Genomic DNA, 17,328 nt, shown 5'->3' with positions numbered 1-17,328 from the left:
TAAGAACACAAACAATAAAATACTGGTGTACGAGAACCATACTGGTACATAAAACCATACTTGAAAATCGACACCCAAGGTATCTCAACGCACTATTGACAGATGGTAATATTTAGTAGAATATTATGGAGCAAAGGAACTCTAGATTTCAATGACACTATTTATTCTACTCCAGGGAACAGAATTGCAGCGGAGTAGCGGGTAACGAGTTGCGACGGAGACAGACGGTTTTCAGCTGACATTTTGTGGTTACAATAAATTTAATTTTATAATAAAATCGCTTTGTTTGCTATATTTGTGAGGCAACCGTTGAAGTTCATTGTTATAAAAAAATTTAATCTAATTATTTTGACACAGTTTTGCCACGTAAAATTAACTGACGGCAAGAAATACGTCCCCGCCGCAATTTTGTGTAATTTCATACAATTAAATGTTTTCTAATTTTGAGGGTTAAAACACGTAATTTTTTTTTTTTTTTAATGAATAAAATTTTTTTTCTGGCAAATCCACCATCACGTAATGTGTAATGTAATGTATATATCCTTTGTCGGACACTTGGTCAAGCTCCTACTCCAGTTTATATTGTATCTCTTAATGTTTTTCCACAAATGAAGGGATCTACAGTTTTATGTCATCTAGATGGTTTTGTATGAGGAGCAGAAATACACTCAGAGTTTTGACACTCCCTGCTAAGAAGTGAACGCTATTAGAAAAAATGGTGCCTACCATTTGAAGTTTCATGCCTACTGTCAGTTTCAAACTTGAGATACTAGCCGATTCGGTAACCATGCGAAAAAATGTTGTAAATGTCCCCTATATTTAAAACTTATGCTGAGAGAAATAGTTTTCTTATTATAACTTGGTTAATTGGCATTCGGTTTCAGAAACTAACTGATTAGTCATTATTTCTAGTCGTCTGGAGTTCTATATTTTGTTCTTTTCAGCTTCAAACTGGTTCTATCTGGTAGGTGGTTTGTTGGTTAAAGTCGGGATTTATCCTGAATCCAACTAGCATTTCCGCACCATTTTGTTGCTACATCCTCGCTACCAACATGTTTAACGGTTAATTACAGCATGACTATATCCAGTCTGTGCGGTTTCAGAATATTATTAGGTTATTGGCGTCTAAGCTTGACAGCATACTGCCATTTGTAGATATTACTGCTTATAGCTGAGTCAGTTACCCAAAGTTGTCTCCCCTGAGATATCTTAATCTCTTAAATGTGATATTTTTCAATTTTTAGAGTAAATGAATCTTTTTTTTTAATAAAAGAACTTCAAAATATTATTATTGTAACATTACAAAAATCATTTTACTAATTTTGGAGTATTATTTAGGAGAAAAATGAAAAAATGTTCACACAGAAAGAAAAAGTAAGGGAATCTGAATCTTTAAGTGTAGTTTTTCTATTATAATCTCTCTCAATTTCAATAAACTTCCTCTATAATGATGGAAGCTCTAGAAAATTCGGCAAACTTTCCAAACAGCTTTTCGGCATGAAATACTGCATGTAAAACAAGTGGTTCATATTCAATGCTTTTACGACCACGTTTAAACTTCAAAATCGAGCGATGCACAGTTGGAAATGAAAGACCATATATTTTTATTATTACACGGTATGTCATTCTTTCCATTGCAAAAAAATCAACTAACACATAAATTTAAACTGGCTTAGATGAATGAGAACAGAGTGATTAGATATATCGAAATAAAAACTTTTTGTGGGGTCTTTCAAAAGTGACGCCTTGATGTAAGTCGTGACTAATTTCTACACGATAAATTTTGTATATCTTCTTGGATATTTGTCAAGTAGATAGGGTAGAATTTTAGACGATAGAACGCGTCAACTTACTATGAAAATGGTCGATCTTTAAGAACAACGATCGCAAAATTTTCTAGGTGGAAATAATCGTCAATTCAAAGGTTTGTGGAAAAATTTAAAGAAGCTGATTTTGTCGAGGATAAAAAAAGACTGACAGATCGAAAATTAGACGTTCTGTTGAGAATATTGCTGCTGTAGCGCAAAGTGTTGCTGAGCAACTTTCAACATCGATATCTCGACGTTCTCAACAATTAGTCATGAATCGACTGTTTGGTGGGTTTTACGTGTAGGCGTAACGGGCTCTTGGTGTACATTTAAATAATGTCATTTTCACATATAATTGTTAAGCGCCGCATTTAAAATAAAAATAGTGAATTCTAAAAGAGTCTAACTTTTTACAAGTTGTATTTTAAAACAAAACCTGAACGAGTCTTTTGTAATGCCCTCTATTATTGGCACGACCTTAAATATTGAAGTTGTTGAAAAATCGCGCTGGTTTTTTTAATTTTTTTCCTCATAGTTCTTTCCTATAACGAATGCAACACTTCAAACTTGCACTTTATTATACTAAAAATGAATAAGCAATAAAATTACGTAGCAAAATTCTTTCTAGAAATTCTGATTAAAAACCGTGGAATTGGAATGAAAAGTTGTTTGTTGTTTTTTCTGATGTTTGCATAAAACTCGAAAACTGCATCCATAAGATTTTTTTTCGAGGAAGGATAATTCAAATTGGTTAAATTGCTGATGTACTATATATTTGACGCGGTGTGTACTGTACTGTACTGATGATGACTTAAAAACAAAACTTAATAACTGTATGTAGAAACCATCCAAAGAGCATCCCAGCTTGAGCTCTGAAGTTTAAATTAAACTGTTTATTTGTGTTAAAATGCTATTAAGTTCATAAACGAGGAGACATTTTTAACGAAATTTGGTACCAGTCGGTGGTGGCAACGTCAAGAATAATTACTCCAATTTTCCGTCATAATAATCGTTGGAACCGACAGACTTGGGAATGAGAAAAACAAAACAGAATAAATTCAAGTCAAATTTTTCAGAATTGAATTCTCTGTGGCAGTATGATAACTCAGTGCGCGAAATACCGTAAGAGCTGCAGTTCAAATTGAGCTAAATCAAGGAATTTGGCATCTTTCAGTGCACATTTTAGAAAATTTTGATCACAAACTCACAAAATGACATTAAATCAAGAATTGAAGACTGTTGGTCGTATGAAGTTCAGAAGTAATATAAAATGATTGGCAGTTCAAACATGCGGACCAATATGTGTTGAACACTGGTAGCACAATATTTCTAAAAAATCGTTATGAAAGGAATATTGATAACACAGGCCTGCGAAATCTCGCTTTTTTACAGTTTCTAAAGCCGCTATGAGTGTTTCCTGAAGGTTTTTTATGCTGAAAAATAGTATAACTTTTTTCATATTAACCTCAAAAATATTTAAAAAAATGGATTTCAAAGCTGAAGAGTAGTACTTTGCGATGCCGTTGTGGAAAATAAAAAAAAAATTTACCTTTCTCAAAAAAAATCATATAAATGGCCAAAATCTTCATTTTCTGACTATTTAACCACAAATTGCCAAAAATCCTGACGTGCTGGAACATTTTCAAGGTCATACTCGTTTTCAGCACAAAAAAACCTTCAAGAAACACCCATAGCCGTTTTAGAAACTGTACCTCACAGGACTGTGTAATACAATAAAATCGGGCAAAAAAAGAGCCAACCCAGAACTTCACATTGGGTGCAATTTTATTTTTGTTTTAAATGAAACCCATCGCCGTCGGGAGCTTAAATTCCAGTTTTTGGGTTGGGGGTGATGTATTACGGCCACCACTTTGAAAACAAAAGTGATTAATTTTTTGGGTCTATCATGTAAACTGAGAAACATTGAATAACGCGAACTTTATACCTTTTTGCATGCCATCTGCAGAGAAGAATACTAACGGAAAAGGTTCGAGTTCACACTCAAAGTAGCTTCTTAGATACGGACATTCTTTGAAAAATAAGTCAAGGATCTACACGGTGGCACAAAATTATTATCTTTCAATATTGTTTTTGAATAAGTTATTGAATAAATATGGTAAAAAAAATGATTTTGAGGGATGGAAATCTTTACTTTGATCTTTTCTTATAATGCAGATTTCTAGTTCATAAGTGTCAAATATAATTGACGTACGACGACATTTGCAAAAATTATAAATCTAATTAATTTTGTGCCACCTATAATAACTCATAGCAAAGTTTTTTAAAGGATATATGTTAAAACAATCAATAAATGAGTATTAAGCTTTAGAAGAAACTGAGCCACAGCCTGGACCTTCTAAAAAAGCAAAATTTTATAACCAGTAATTCGTGGATTAGGGCTACGGGGGATACCACATAAAAAACGAGCTCAGCTCAGTTTACAGCTAAAGGATTAGATAATTTACGAGTGACCGCTCACGCATCATCAAACCTCATGAAAAATATGACCGTTTTCATGAGAAATGTAGCAGGACACAGATCTATACCTATTCGTTATAAAGATCATATCTCAGCAATCAAATGCATTAAAAGATGTTTACATTGAAGGCTTCTTTGAATTCGAGATACATAGAAAATGAGGAGATAGGAAGCCTGTTATTTTGGCGGACTTTGATCAGTTACTGGAGGCTGTTTTGGAAGCTCGACTTCTTATTGGCACGAATGAAATAAAGGTAATGGAAGGTAGTGACTAACGGAGGGATTTTTCGAAATTAGTATGTCAGTTTTCCCAAAGGATTATGTTGATACAGATTCTGAGAAAAAAGAAGCACGCACTTGGAAGCAGGAAGTGCAGTAAAAGAGAACAAAAGAAGAAAACTATTATTATTCTTTCAAAATTCTATCAATCTAAATTATTTTTAATTTCGATCTCTAGGAAATATTCCACATTTTTGTTTTTCCACAAAAATTGAGATATTTTAAATTTAGATGCACGTGGAATTTCAAACCTAACTGATTTCATATATACAAGTACAATAGTTTTTTTAATAAAGGGTTTTCCAATAACAGGTGTTATGAATGAATAGATTGCGATATCGAGATATGATTAACGATTTTTTATGCTGGAATTGGATGGTATTGATCTGGACAACGTTTATTTTCAACAAGACTGCGCTACGTGCCACACAAGCAACGAAACCATTGATCTTTTACGGGAAAAGTTTCCGACCCGAGTTATCTCTCGAGGAGGTGATCACAAATGGCCACCGATATCTTGTGATTTAACACCTTGTGATTTTTTTCTTTGGGGCCACGTGAAAGAGAAGGTCTACGCCAACAGCCCAGGGTCGATTCAAAACCTCAAAGATGGAATTCGTGAGGCTATCGAGGACATAGGGCAGCAGCCACTTTGCAATTCGGTTATGGAAAATTTCATGAAAAGGATATGTAAGCGTCGTGGTGGTCATTTGCCTGATGTTATTTTCAAGTATTAACGGCATACCTTCCTCTTCAAAATGAAATAAACATCCGATCATTTATATTAAAAAATAGCATTTTTCTTTGAATAGCAAAATAACACCTCTTATTGGAAAGGCCTTTATAACAGCTGCAAATAAAAGTTATAAGAAATTGTAGATAACCTTATTTTCTACAAAAATGTTATTGATAAAGTTTCCATGTTTCTTGTGGTTCATGAGATTAACTCAAAAAATGAATCTCTTCTTATTTCCAAAATGGCGGCCGCCCATCTCGAAAATTGAAATTTAAGTTCATTTAACGCAAAAAATAAAATTACGCCCAATATGGAATGCACGGCTCGATGCTATATTTAGTGCATGAGCTTAATACTTCAATGGAAAAAGCCACATCGCAATTATTCTGTGTTTTAATTAAATAATAATAATGAATATGTTTTTCTCTACCCATTGAAGACCCGCTTAAATTGATTTGTAAAAAAAAAAAAAAAAACACACAAAAATTCTGTCCTCATATTTAAAAGTCCAATTTACTTTGGTAAAGCACCTTGTACTTGTGTGCATTAATTGCATTATACAAACAAGATTACACATGTACGTACATACATAAGTACAAGCATGCATGTTTTGCGTACATAAAACCATATGTTACGACGCACACCCTTGACTTCACTTTCCCTTTTTTTCCATACATAGGCATACGCATGTTGGATCAGCCGTACATGACCGACTTAATCGAGGCCAATTCGATGGGTCATGAACCGCATAAAATACACATCTATAGCGCATCCTGGGGACCCACCGATGATGGCAAAACAGTTGACGGACCACGCAATGCCACTATGCGTGCCATAGTGCAGGGTGTAAATGAGGTAAGCAAAAACAGTGAACGAGAGAGTGAGTGTAGGCATAGATACGCTAGAAATGCGCAAGCAAAATCAATCTCTACACTTCCAATTCCACATACATACATAGGGGCATACCGAGGGGCATACCGAGGGGCATATCCATACATACCCACCAAGTAGCTGGCAACAACTTGTTACACTTGTTTTCACAGTCCTAAATGTAAATGGATACATATGCACTTGTGTACATACTTACATACACACATACATATGTATGTATTCATATGAAAGTGGTCATTGCTCATATGGCATCTAGAGCTAACTTCATTACCATCTAATATCGTTTGTTCTCTCGCAGGGCCGCAATGGTTTGGGAAATATTTACGTGTGGGCATCAGGAGATGGCGGAGAAGAGGATGATTGCAATTGCGATGGTTATGCAGCCTCAATGTGGACAATTTCCATTAACAGTGCCATTAACGATGGACAAAATGCACACTACGATGAGAGTTGTAGTTCAACGCTGGCCAGCACATTTAGTAATGGTGCCAAGGATCCTAACACTGGAGTGGCTACCACTGATTTGTATGGCAAATGTACGACTACACATTCTGGAACGAGTGCAGCGGCGCCAGAGGCCGCCGGGGTTTTTGCACTGGCGCTCGAAGCAAAGTAAGTATTTCCACAGCCATATGTATATATGCACATACAAATATATAGTATATTATGTGTTACATATTTTAATACTATATTTAGATATTTACTAGTGGTAGAGTAGGTTTGAAAAGTGGCTGACCATCATTAGTTAAATTAATTTTTCATTAAGCTCACATTTCGCTTACATTGATTTGTTACAGACCAAAGAAACACAAACAAAAAATACAATATAGATAATAGTTGAAATTTGAAAAAGACGAGCCAAGATGCATGCACCGAGAGAATGGGAACTCATAAAACACTCAGGTCAAAAAGCCCATTGTATTCGAAGCTCTAGTCAAGGAGGAAAGAAGAGAAGCAACAGAAAGAAAGAGATAGGTTAGAATAGAGACAGAGAGAAAGATAGCTAGTCCTTTGAGAATTTTCTAGATTCTGTGGCAAATCTAAAACTTTCCTCCACTTTGAGAGAATGAATTTTTCTCATCTCATAACATCGGAACCCAAAATTCATAGCCTTGCTTTAGCAAAGGCGTGACAATCACAGAGAAAATGTTCAATGCAGGCAAATCGGGTACTCAATGATTCCACTGGTGGGCATATGCTGACCCCATGAGATGTGTCCTGTAATAATACCGACCATTAACCGAAGGTCTTTTCTACCAAGTTTTAGAAGAAAGTTCGATAGTTTTCTGCTCGAACTTGTCACAAAATACTTTGCAGTTTGCAGCGTTTTAGACGCCCTTTATGTAAATTGTATGCATAATCAATAATTCGATTCATAATTCCTGTTTATTCCGATTATTGGTTCTGGTCAATTGGCCAATTCATCAGTAATTTCGTTTTATTGAATACCGCGGTGTCCTGGAACCTATATAAGTACAAGCTTATTCCGTCTTGCAACAGAATTAAGCTTCTTCTTACATTCTTGAACAGTCTTTGTGGTTTGCTTTGCGATATCCAGAGCCTTCAGTGCAACCTGACTGTCTCGAAAAACTCCAATCTGCTTCCCGTTCCATCTCCTCTTAATTATTCATTATGATACTCCCATAACGTAATGATAGTTATTACAATCGTTTAATTACCATTCGTCTCCAGAACCTATTTTATTTTTGGACCGATCGGTAAAGAAAATATTCGTAAAATTTCTTCGAATGCGCTCTGGATTACTTCGCTGCTCACATTGGCATTCGATTTCCTTCCAAATAAAACTATTGGCATAAGATCATCCTTGGGTGCCGAAAATACTGGATACTATTCGGAGATTATCTTTAAGATTTCTCTTCGGGTTTTGTCTTTCTGGCAGAACCATATTTATGGAGTCTACATATTGCTTTTATTGCTTCGCAAGCGTAGAGTTTAGGGCATCGCCGAAGATTGTACTCACAACACCCGTAATGCATAAAAATATACTTCTCTGCAGTCTGTTTCGTTGTTGATCTGTGGACTTAAGCATGGTCCGTCGCCATATAACAGTTCCACAATTGATTCACTGACTACAGCGAAGGCGTATCCTGAAAGTGTCCGGATTAGTTCATCCATTTTTCCTGAAGTCGTGAAAACAAGAAACCGGTAGTGGTTTTCCCAAGCCTATATGCTTCGACTTGATTCCCTGTTCTCGTACACATCAATGACTTAGATGAGGGCTTCAGTCGCTGCCTGACTGTTTACAAAGAAGGTGAGTTTTTAAGGAAGGAAGCATCATGCTTCCCAACTTCGCCTCCATATCAATTGCATAGATCTCGGCTTGAAAAATGCTGCGGTAGTCTAGAAATCTTCTTTCAACGATAAAGAAAAATCGCTCGATTATAAAGCCATTTGATTGATAACTCAATATCACTCCTGTCCTGAAAGAGAACTAATAATAATTTAGTCTCTGTAGTGTGCACAACAGCCAATACTTCGACTTAAAAGATCTTTTGTGTCCTACTACATGTTTTAGAAGCAGTTAATATTAGTCCTATTGAGTGGCACTACTTCCATTAAATTTATTACATCAGATTCTATTCAACCTAGGTATTCCCTGCCTCAGGCCAGGAATTAGTTGCAAAAGTAGCAAAATTCTTTTAGTATTTGCTTTTCGGATAAATTTCAAAATATCTGCAACAGGAGCATTCTTGATTTCATGCGGATCCATTTGATCTCGATGGAAGATGTACAGTCTTGTCTTTGCCAAAGCAATGCAGTTGCACAAGATATCCTCTGTGGGTTCATCATCCTCCAGATAGAGCCGACGCTTTTTTTCATGCCTAATGTGAATTTTTGAGAGATGATAATTTAGGCAATAGTGACTTATCAGAAAACCAAATATTTGGTTTATCACTATCTATCTTTTAATACATAAAAATGAATGTTTGTCTGTATGTCATCGAAGAACTCAAAAACTACTAGACCGATTATTATAAAAATTGGTATATATAATATATAATATGTATTTTTTCACGGAGAAGGTTTGTAGAATATGCTCATTGATGCCACTCGCCACCAGATGGCGCTGCAGAGTAGCAACGTGCGCCGGGTACAGCTAGTTGTAGATAAAAGGTCTTATAAGCCACTTGGCTTGACGGAGTTCTTGGGTGACTTCCCAATGTGTACTTCTCTGAGTATTCTCCCAACTATTCGTATTTATTCGGCATTTAGCTTCTGCCCAGTTGATACCCAGTTTCACCTTCTTTTTCCTAGCTTTCAATGACTTAATTCTATTTCAAAATCTTTTAATGTAAGGTCCAAGGAGTAAGGAAGATGGTCTAACATTTTGGTACTGTACTTGGCAAAAATACTTTCGAAAAATCATGCGGAATGAGCCAGCGTATTGTTCTTCCTTAATATGGCCTTCCACAAATTGTCGCTTTTCCACTTACTTTTTATTAGTTTCCGTTTTCGGGCGAACAAACTCTATGTGTACGAGAATATTGATGTGTTTTGAGAAGCGAGAGCTATTGCATTTGAAAGAGAGGCATTCAAACATGTTAGGTGGATTAAACGCAAAATCCAATGCCCTATAAAGCGAAGTAATATATCACGAAACAATAAATTCTCCTCGCTAATTTTGGTGGTGACGATGTCTTCTCCGCATTAAAACTAATTTTGAATACAAATAACATTTCAGAAGCGAAATATAAAGTCACTTGTCACTATTACTTTAATTGTACATTAGAAATTAATACAAAGAGGCGCAAAATTAATCTTCCAAAATTGTTTTCGAACAATTTTTTTAGTAAACAAAAAACATTTTATTTTGGAAATATTTATACTGCACTTGTCTAGTTCACAAATGTCAAATATGATTGACGTACGATGTCATTGGCAATAATTATAAATCTTCCGGTAGGATGATTAATTTTGCGCCACTTTATATTAAGCTCAAATTACTTCTTATAAGAAATGTAAAATTTTATGTCATATATATTCTTTTAATTTTGCAGCCCATCGCTCACTTGGCGCGACATTCAGCACTTAACTGTGTTAACTTCAAAGCGTAATTCACTGTTCGATGCTAAGAATAGATTCCACTGGACTATGAATGGTGTGGGCTTGGAATTCAATCACTTATTTGGCTTTGGTGTTTTGGATGCTGGCGCTATGGTGACACTGGCAAAACAATGGCATTCAGTGCCAGCGCGTTATCATTGTGAGGCTGGCGAAATAATGGAACCGCAGTAAGTAAAAATTTACATAAAACTAAAGCTGGATAAAAAATCTGAAGATTCCGTAGCAGCGATGTGAACTCTTAGAATGTTGTCGTAATAAAAAATTTGAGAAATTCAACTAAATTTTAGTTTCATCTTTGTATCTGCAAATCTTGTCAATGCAGTTTTACTTAAATTTGTCTGTAAGCTTGGTCAGAAGGCATTATTTGTATGACCACTGCTATTTTAATTTTGACACTGAATTTCTATCTTTTATAAAACAAAGTTTTGTTTTTCTTTATAGAATTGATTTAAATATAGTACGCGTTCATTTAAAGAATGGAATATTTCAAAATAATAATAAAAACTTTCTAATCTTAAAAATTAACATCGGAACTGGTTGGGATTGAATAAATTGTTATGCGATCTAAACGAAGAGGTTCTAAAATTATTATCATTATTTTTTTCCTTCAACTCCTATTGGAGCTGAGAGCGTCATTATTTTCTTCTTCTCGAATTGAACACATGCTTTTATAACTTCTTTTCCAGCCCAATTTATACTGGCCGCTCAATGTTTTTGGAAATAAAAACGGACTCTTGCAAAGGAACTGATACCGAGGTTAATTATTTGGAGCACGTGCAGGCAGTGATCTCAGCGAATTCCACAAGACGAGGCGACCTAGAATTGTTCCTTACTTCGCCAATGGGTACCAGGTAAGATGGTAAAACTTCTTGCTTTTGAAGTAATATTTCCGGTGTTTTTTGTGTTTATTTTTTTTTTTTATTAAAAATTTAATCAACTTTCAGATCAATGATATTATCACGACGTGCCAACGATGATGATCATCGTGACGGTTTTACAAAATGGCCTTTTATGACTACACATTCATGGGGCGAATATCCGCACGGCACATGGAAATTGGAGGTATTTAAGTAACAAACTATAATAAATGATTTTGTTTTGTTTTTTTAATTTTCTTCAAATAATCATTCCTCATTTGTATAAACAATTTTTCTTGTAGGCACGCTTCAACTCACCACAACCCCGTTCAGGTTGGCTCACCGAATGGTCGCTGGTATTGCATGGCACCAAAGAGGCACCCTATCGTACACTCTCACCCGCCTCACCGCACTCCAAGCTGGCTATAGTGAAAAAGGCGCACGAGGACAGAAAAATGCAGTAGACGACATGTCAGCTATCCACAAAAATCAACTCCATTGCTGTGGCGAAACAAATTGAACACACACACACATATATAAAGAAGGCGGAGAGGCACAAATCAATAGAACAAGTAAAAGATAAATAAATGTGTGGATGCCAACGGGTCAACGTTAAAGCAGGTGGCCATGCCGCAAACCAGAGTTTCAATAGAAAAGCAAATACCGTTTTCAATAGACAAAACACTCCAAAGCAAACACAAAAAAGAATACAAATCCAAGAAATTTACGTATACGGCTGAAAAGAAATTAATTCAATTTTTTTATGTATAATATTAAATTGTACAAAAAGTGAAGAAATATGTGTGGACAAAGGCGTAAGACCTAGTTAGTCTAGACTTAATTTAATATAGGAAATAGACAATTAATTTGAGAAAATTAATTTTTTTTTGGTTATTTTTGTTTCATGTTTTTTCCAGTTGTTTGATATTTTTTTCCGCCTATAATAGCAAATCCAGAACGAATCTATTAAAGAGGGCAGGCCAGCTGATTTGTTTTTTTTTTCATCGTGCACATCATAGAATAACGAAACGTATTACTTACGTTGAAATTTGTAATTGTTTTGTAATTAATTTAAATTCAAAAGTTATTATGTACATTTTCAAATAATTTCAAGCCGACAAATAAATTAACTTTTTTCTATTTCACCTTCACCAATAAACAAAGTCTATGTTTTCTATTTTGGCATGGCATTCTAATATACAAAATCTTGTTGTTTGCCTAGTGCACCCCCTTTAATGAACTCGCCTCAAATATATTCGTTTGACAACCATTTCCATGGTGCGAAAATAACTATTGTTTAAAATATTTTAAACGAAAAAATCACGATGAGAAAGCTGTCGCACACATAAACTTCCAAATACGAAAAGTTTTAAGGTTATGAGTTTTTTTCATATCCGTTTCGATGTTAAATATTGAGGGCAAAAGTAAAGAGGCATAAATTATTTTAAACTCATGAAATTAAATTTAACCTAATTTGTTATTTTATGACTTTAATTTTTTAGCTAAAATTTAAATCAACTTAACTGTAAATTTTAGCTTCTTAAGTTCCAGCCTCACGTAAATTCAGAACGTTGAGAGGGGGGCTTACCATATCTTCGTTTTTAAAATTCCTAAAAATACATGTTTGCAAAAATTATTTTTGGAAAGTATTTATTTGATGAAGCTTTGGATGTGGAAGAGGAGCCGTGCAGTTAAACGGATGTCAAGCAGTTTTTTTATGAGAGATATTTTGGCTGATTTTCGTAACAGTTAAACTTGAACTTTTATTTTTCTGTACTAAAAGAAAAGTTAATGTATGAGAGAAAATTTAATTATCGTTAAAAAAAGTCAGCTTAAGACTTAAAATGTGTAGGAATAAAAGTCGTATGCCTTATTTTATAGTAATATTTTCGATATAGTAGAATAATTATATTTTCTGTAGAGTTTTTTCTTTAAAGAAAAACCTGACTACAGTTATGATCCTGCAATATCTATGGTTTTAGTTCTGTTTGATGATCATTAAAACCAAACATCTGGTAAGCCTGTTTTTCCGCTCTTAATCTACTTAAACTTAGTTAGTGTGGTATTAACTTAAATTAATTTAAACAAAAATCGCAATAACTGTAGCGTGTGGAGTGTCCATATTTTGATTTTTTGTCTTCTAAACCATCTGCTTAATAGCCCGGTTCTTATGCTACATTCAGTGCTACATCAAACTAATTAAAAATTTTCAAATCGAAGAGGTCGCCAAATCCTTGAAACACAGAAACACCAATGATAGAAACAGTTTTTTCTAATAGCTGTCGCTCCTCAGCAGACAATGGCACTCCGAGTGAATTTCTGCCAAGCTTCAACAGCTCCTCATAAAAATCATCTACTATTCGTAGGCGCCATAAGACTGTAGGTCTCCCCATTTGAGAAAAAACATCAAGACGCGCTCCACAAATAGGAGGAGGAGCTGAGTTAATCAGCCAACAAAGGGTTTAAGTGCCAATTATATATTTTATATGCATGTACGTATAAAATCGAAGATATGGCAAGCCCGATTCTCTCAACGCTCTCAAACTACTGCTCCATAAGTTAAGTCCAATTTTAACTAAGCGGTGATGCAACTTTCCTTATAACAGGTTAGGCAAAAAATTACGTAAAGTAAATTAAGTCTAGACAAACTGAGCTCTTAGTTATTTAAAATCTAAAAGTTCTTGAGTCTTTTGTGGTAAGTTTGTTTTGACCAAGTCTCATTCTTAAATTACTCAACTCTCTAACTAACTTTTGATTCTTAAATAGTAGATTGGCATGCAATTTTAGTAAACTAAGTTAAGTGAATTAAGTCTAACTTAACTGAGCAAGCATGATTTCTTCATGTCAATCAATTTCTGATTTTATAATGCGATTATGATTCAAATTGACAAGAAAAATAATTCGTTTTCTTGGTCGCTTTTCGCATTTTTGCAGTATTCAAATATTTTTTCTTTATCAATTTTACAATAAATTATCTATTAACGCAGAATTTCCGCAAAGATAAAGTTATTAGTTCGTTGTTTGTATGCATACAGAATTATATCGATTTTAGACAGCAAGAATTAAACTTTTTTACATTGATAAAATGTAAACGCACCTGTATAACTACAGATCAATATTTTTTTATTAGACGAACATTCTTAAATCCAATTTGATGATGATTACTAAAATTTACACTTACAACGCACATGAATCTTGAAAATGGGCCATATGTATATATTTACATACATACATACATACACATGGTACTGAAAACTAGAAACGGTTAAAGGCAATTATTGCATTGCGATTTGTTCTTGCTGCTGCCTTGGTTATAATGCCAACTCATTTCAGAAATTGATCTTTAAATTAATTCATGAAAATATTATTATTATATTTTTAATTTTTATTCGCTTTTGTGTAACTTTAGTTCTTAAAAAATCATCTTCCAACGCGCAGAGCTTCAAATCATACAATGGTGGACAAAAGTTTTCGGCATTGCTGTTAGACAAATATTTAAAGAAGAAAACTAGATTTGCAATGAAAGAATATATAAATATTAAAGAAAATGTATTAAATATTTTAAGAAATTAATTTCGAACTAATTTAATATGTTGCGGTATGCATGGTATAACTTGGGATTCTTCTTTTAATATTTGTATTGATATATATATTGGGTAGGGGCAGTAAGAGGCAATGCAGATGTATGGGGAAATGAAAAACATGATGAATTTAATTTAAATTGACAAAAAGCAGAGTCAATAAGCAAAGATTTGCTAGAGAGAACAGTATGCTCTCAGTGGATTTTTAGAGAATCAGCTGACGTAATTCTAGATTTTTCTAAAACATTTTTGTTATTTTTGTTTTTGTTCTGGTTTGTTTTTTCTATATATTCTTTATTACATTTATACATTTAATTTTTTTTAACATTTTCGCTATTTCGACACTCTTATCTTAGTTCACTCACACACTCAACTAGAAGTTTTCATACAAAACCATCTGCCATTCGAAGGCGCATGAAAACCAACATCCTTGACGTAAAAGGCATACAGTCCGCCAGCCGCTGAATCCTATGAACTATCAACAGACTGCCACAGGTATTCATCACTTATTAACACATCCATAAACTCTCAGTCGTTGAATGTCGTAATTAGAGACCGACCATAACGCATAGACCATGGCAGCGAGGTAGGTGGATGAAAAAGGCAGTCTGTCTTTCAACCAACTCACTCTGACCTTTGCCGATCCATTGTGATACCACAGTAACAATTTACCTGCTACTCCTTGTTAAACAATTGTATTTTAGGTGGAAACCCATTGATCTGGTTGACCCTTATATCACTAAGGTCGTCAGTATCACTCAAGAACGATGAGCCAAAGTATCTAAACCTAGTAACACGACATGCAGGGCCATCTCGTCTGAAGTGAAAATGTGAATGAAATTGTGCCACGCAATTTGTAGGTTGAGAGGGCTACACCTACAATCTCCATATTAAGAGGGAGGCGAGTGGCAGTGCGCTTCCTCGCTTATTCGCCCCATATCAAGTGGATGCGGAAATATTCCACTATCTCGTTAAGAGATGCGCGACATTTGCGAGCAATGATAGAATTGGTAGTCCCTCCACGAGATTTAATCGCCGTTTGACTATCGGAGTAAATATATATTTCTCTAAAGTTAGTCACATTTTTGCCTAACCAGACCTAACCTCATTAATGACTAGAATTTCAGCCTGAAATACGCTATACTGATTAGGAAACGAGCCCAAACGCTTACTTTTGTTTTCTTACAGTAAACGCCAAAGCCAACTTTATCGACAAGTCAAGAACCGTAGATAGTTTTTCTTACCAGGTATATTATTAATCCATTCATATCTATCTGTAATTCTATATGTAGTACAAAATAACTTATTAAGATATGGTTCATCCAAACAATAGTCAAAAGGATTTGTTGGACCAAGACCGAGTGTTATCGCCGAGTGTTCAACACCTTAGTCGCACCATTGATTAATTGCGGCTAGCCAAGCAGCAGTGTTACCTGCATTCTGTTTACCAACCAAGTCTAGGGGAGGTAAGAAGTTAAGAGTATTCAGAGCATCAGAGGTTGTGGTTCTAAGAGCGCCGCTGATACATATAAACGCCATACGTAGAACTTTCTAAAGCCTGTTTCTAATTGTAGTTGTGTCGAGAGCCATCCACCGGACTATAATCCCGTAAAGGAGGATAGGTCTGATAGCGGTCTTATACAACCAGTGAGTGTTCTTCGGAGAAAGACCTCACCTATATCATATGGCCCTTTCGGCCTTAGGGTGCCTACTTTAGTTAGACTGCTGGTAAAATATGAAGTAGAACGAAAATTATGGCATCAATAGCCACTTATATATGTATGTAGGTAGTCGTACTTCGTTGTTAAATTCCGAATAGATACCGCCAGCTAAAAACCGAATTGTTATCATACATAAATTTAATTGCGCTGAATTGAATTTAAATTATTTCAATAAATGAAAGCCATTATTAAGTTCCTTGTTCTATGGACTTTCATACCATTTTATTACATATTAGTATAACGCATTGCCGAAAAATTTTGCGCACCACGGTATATTTATTAGCTGAGTTTAAGTACGCTATTATTTAGAAATATTAAAAAAATAATAATCTTTTAATCGATGTTTTCAAACACTATTTCACTGAAAGTTCATTCGATCTATATTGCATACATACATACACATATATACATATGTATGCATATGAATGTCTACTCTACATAATATACAGATGTACAAAAGTTAATACGAGTGTAAAGCGTGAACTATGTATTGCAAATACATACATAGTTGAAAACACAAAAATCATTCAAATCACATTTAAATAATTTCGTCTAAATGAAAATTTCCAACCGAAAAAAAATCAAACTTCTAAAAATGAAAAAAATAAATTTCTTAAACAAATGTAAAATAAATATACATACACATACGCAATTAAGTATATACACGCCTATACATACATACATACATACTTATATATAAACAAGAGAAATAAATTTATTAATAAATGTACTATAACCTGAGCCCTTTTAGGATCTTCTAGCCGTAACTACTTACATATACATATAAATATTTACATACATACAATTATATACAATTTAAGTTTTAATAGTTGTTTATCCAACGCTTCCTTTCCACGTGCATATAAACTTAATTTATATATAATACATACG

The 17,328-nt window shown here is 34.4% G+C and overlaps 1 protein-coding gene across 1 annotated transcript in view; it reads left to right on the top strand.

The window, feature by feature from the left end:
- LOC129235498 (neuroendocrine convertase 2) overlaps window positions 1–13,084 on the top strand; it is a 114,914-nt gene extending 101,830 nt beyond the window's left edge. Inside the window, exons 7-12 of the mRNA XM_054869367.1 lie at window positions 5,981–6,156; window positions 6,491–6,804; window positions 10,212–10,445; window positions 10,965–11,129; window positions 11,223–11,340; window positions 11,438–13,084. Of these exons, the coding sequence (XP_054725342.1) occupies window positions 5,981–6,156; window positions 6,491–6,804; window positions 10,212–10,445; window positions 10,965–11,129; window positions 11,223–11,340; window positions 11,438–11,599 (1,169 nt within the window). The 3' untranslated portion in view covers window positions 11,600–13,084. The remainder of the gene's footprint in view (window positions 1–5,980; window positions 6,157–6,490; window positions 6,805–10,211; window positions 10,446–10,964; window positions 11,130–11,222; window positions 11,341–11,437) is intronic.
- The last annotated feature ends 4,244 nt before the right edge of the window (window positions 13,085–17,328 follow it).

This window comes from Anastrepha obliqua, chromosome 1, assembly GCF_027943255.1.
Source record: "Anastrepha obliqua isolate idAnaObli1 chromosome 1, idAnaObli1_1.0, whole genome shotgun sequence".
NCBI classification, from domain to species: domain Eukaryota; kingdom Metazoa; phylum Arthropoda; class Insecta; order Diptera; family Tephritidae; genus Anastrepha; species Anastrepha obliqua.
Note: the sequence above shows the minus strand (reverse complement) of the source record. Positions and strands in the feature narration are given on the sequence as shown.